The sequence below is a fragment of the Phalacrocorax aristotelis genome, chromosome 1, assembly GCF_949628215.1.
Source record: "Phalacrocorax aristotelis chromosome 1, bGulAri2.1, whole genome shotgun sequence".
In the NCBI taxonomy this organism is placed as follows: domain Eukaryota; kingdom Metazoa; phylum Chordata; class Aves; order Suliformes; family Phalacrocoracidae; genus Phalacrocorax; species Phalacrocorax aristotelis.
This window is the reverse complement of record NC_134276.1, coordinates 104,007,482-104,010,418: the sequence shown is the minus strand read 5'-3', so window position 1 is coordinate 104,010,418 and position 2,937 is coordinate 104,007,482. Positions and strand designations below refer to the sequence as shown.

At 40.8% G+C, this 2,937-nt stretch overlaps 1 protein-coding gene across 1 annotated transcript; it reads right to left on the bottom strand.

The window, feature by feature from the left end:
• Nucleotides 1-1,070: 1,070 nt before the first annotated feature.
• On the bottom strand, nt 1,071-2,580 carry LOC142052142 (claudin-8-like). The gene has a single exon (XM_075081955.1). It carries the CDS (start codon nt 1,766-1,768, stop codon nt 1,094-1,096), a length of 675 nt encoding a protein of 224 aa, XP_074938056.1. The 5' UTR covers nt 1,769-2,580; the 3' UTR covers nt 1,071-1,093.
• Between the last annotated feature and the right edge of the window lie 357 nt (nt 2,581-2,937).

Genomic DNA, 2,937 nt, shown 5'->3' with positions numbered 1-2,937 from the left:
CTGGAGTTACACCTTATTCATTGGTTACAAAATTCTATTAAAATATTACTACTATTGATTAATTTGGGTCATTTATTAAATTAATTTCTATGGAGCTATTTATTTTCAGTTCAGTAGACTTGGTTTCTTTACATTGTTGCTTATCACGGGTGCATGATCTTATTATTAAAATATTGTTTATCTTGTTTTGGTGTGAACTGTGAGAAAACACTATCACTGCTTATGTTCTTTATGCCTGTAAACTATGCTGGGGTGAGCGGGTCTCAGCAAAAATATCGGCCTGATTGTACAAAAGACCCTTATTTAAAAATACACATATCACAAAGTCCTGCAGCAAGTAACCAACGCAGTGTTTGTGATCTGTGCAATACTGCAAAATGCTGTGAGCCACAAGGATTTTGCAAGGGAATACTGCTGCTTCTAAAAAGAAGGATGTGAATGAGTTTGACCTACACAGATTACAAAAGAAATATTAACTTTCATCAAAAAGATTATATTTAGGATGAACATAGAGCTATGTTTATTCTCTGAAATAAGGGATATTTTTCATATATTTCAGCTTACCTTCCTCTGATGAATAAATTCTTTATGCAACCTTCCATTAAACCTACAGTAAATCAATCCCTTAGTGAATGCTTTTCTTTTAAACCATTACTGTCTTGTCCTTTTTCACTGGCATCCCCTGTTCCCCAGGCAGGAAAGAAAAAGAACGAAACCCAAACCAAACCAGTTGCTTAACTCCCCTCTTCTTTTCAATAGGCCAGAATTTCACATCACGGTGGAGCTTTAAACCCTTTATAACTGTTTTATACATAAATGCAATGCAAAGCAAAGCCACACAACCCAAAAGCTATTCCAAGTTACTATTAAAATAATATTAAACATTCACCTTTCCATGCATTAGAATTGTCCGTGCTGCAGCATTAGCCACAGCAGAGCCTACTGGGGGTAACTGCAGCTCCAAAACGCAGCCCCAACAGCAGCAGTTACAGGGCAGAAAGCAAAGGCAGCTATCTAGCTGCCCTGCTGTGCAGAGGCTGAAATCCATCCAGACAGATTGAATGCTTCAAAAATAGGGGAAGGCAGAAGGCATCTAGACATACTGACTTTTGGAGTATGAGCTTTCGGTCGTCTTGTGCAGATGCTGGCTGTAAGTGGGACAGTGAGTTGGTGCGGAATATCCGTGGTTTCTGGTTTTCTCACAACAGCAGCAAAAGCAACAGAATATGGCTCCAGCAGCAATGAGGCAGAAGGCAGCTACCCAGCCCAGGTAGAGGGCATCCCCAAGCTCCCTTTTCTGTGCAACGTTGACCATGGGGTTGTAGAAGTCACTGATGATAGTGTTGGCAACCCAGCAGACTGGAATGAGCTCAACGGCACCCGAGAGGATGAAGAGGAGCCCAGCTGTCAGAATAATATAGCCCTTGGCTTGCCAGCTGCTCTGCACACACTGCGTGCACTTCATCCCAATAACGGCAACCATGAAAGCAAGGAAAGAGAGCACTGACCCAGCACACATCAGCCCTCTGGATGCCTGCAGGTCCAGTGAGAGGGCCAGCACGGAGTCGTAGACCTTGCACTGCATCCTGATGTTGGCTTGCCTGATGCAGTGCATCCACAGACCTTCCCAAATGGTCTCAAACACGATGATGTTGTTCTCGATGAAGGCAGACACCCTCCACTGAGGCATGCCTGTGACAGCAAATGTCCCAATCATGCCAATGCCACCAACAAGCAGCCCGGCAATCTGCAAAGCACCACTGACCATGTTGCCTTTGCAAGGTGAGCACACCTCAGCAGGTTTCCTGAGCCAGGCACACACTGCTGGAAAAAAACTGAGCAACTTTTTCCAAAACTCTTCTTTTGTGCAAAGAAAGTTTCAGAGTCAGTCTGCACAGCTTTAAATCAGCTTAAATCTGGCACGAGCTAAATGGACCTTGGCTGCACCTTCATCACCTTTATAATTCCCCCGCCACCACTGACTCAAAGAGGCAAACTGAGCAATCAAGTGGAACAACTTTCCAAAGCAAGAGAAAGGAGAGGGTGTGTGTAAACCAGGAAGAGCCACTTAGGATAAATGTACCTTCTGAGGAAAATGCTTTACATTGAAGTTGCTTATGAAAGAAAGAAAGAAAGAAAGAAAAAAGAAAAAAAGAAAGAAAGAAAAAAAGAAAAGAAAAAAGAAAAGAAAGAAAGAAAAGAAAGAAAAAAGAAAAAAGAAAGAAAAAGAAAAGAAAAAAGAAAAGAAAGAAAGAAAAAAGAAAAGAAAGAAAGAAAGAAAGAAAGAAAGAAAGAAAGAAAGAAAGAAAGAAAGAAAGAAAGAAAGAAAGAAAGAAAGAAAGAAAGAAAGAAAGAAAGAAAGAAAGAAAGAAAGAAAGAAAGAAAGAAAGAAAGAAAAAGAAAAAGAAAAAGAAAAAGAAAAAGAAAAAGAAAAAGAAAAAAGAAAAAGAAAAAGAAAAAGAAAAAGAAAAAGAAAAAGAAAAAGAAAAAGAAAAAGAAAAAGAAAAAGAAAAAGAAAAAGAAAGCCCTACCCTTAACTGTAGCTATTGTCTACAGGCTTGCCTGTGCTAAGGAAACGGACTGGTCTCGGTAGGGAGACTTAGTTGTGCACTGGTGCAGTTACTGAAGATGTTGCACTGAACCAGCAAGAATATTCTGCCTCAGCTTGGCTTGGTGGCAAATTGCCAGGAGGAAAGCAGAGCCCTGCTCCCTGCCACGGGGCCTCTGCTCCCAAAAGTACTTTTGTTCTGAAGCTTGAAGGAGGGTACTGGAGTGACAGGATCAAGGAACAAGGCAAATGAAAAGGATAAAGTAACTCTGAACCTGAAAGAGTTCTGCAGAGGAAAATCAAAGCTGCAAAAGACCATTTAAGAGGTAGAGGGAACAATAAGAGACCTCAGTCCTGCTAATACCTGCATACGTATATAGCTTTATACA

Bases quoted from the DNA above. Each gene is read 5' to 3' on its own strand.
- LOC142052142 (XM_075081955.1), bottom strand. From the start codon at position 1,768: ATGGTCAGTGGTGCTTTGCAGATTGCCGGGCTGCTTGTTGGTGGCATT.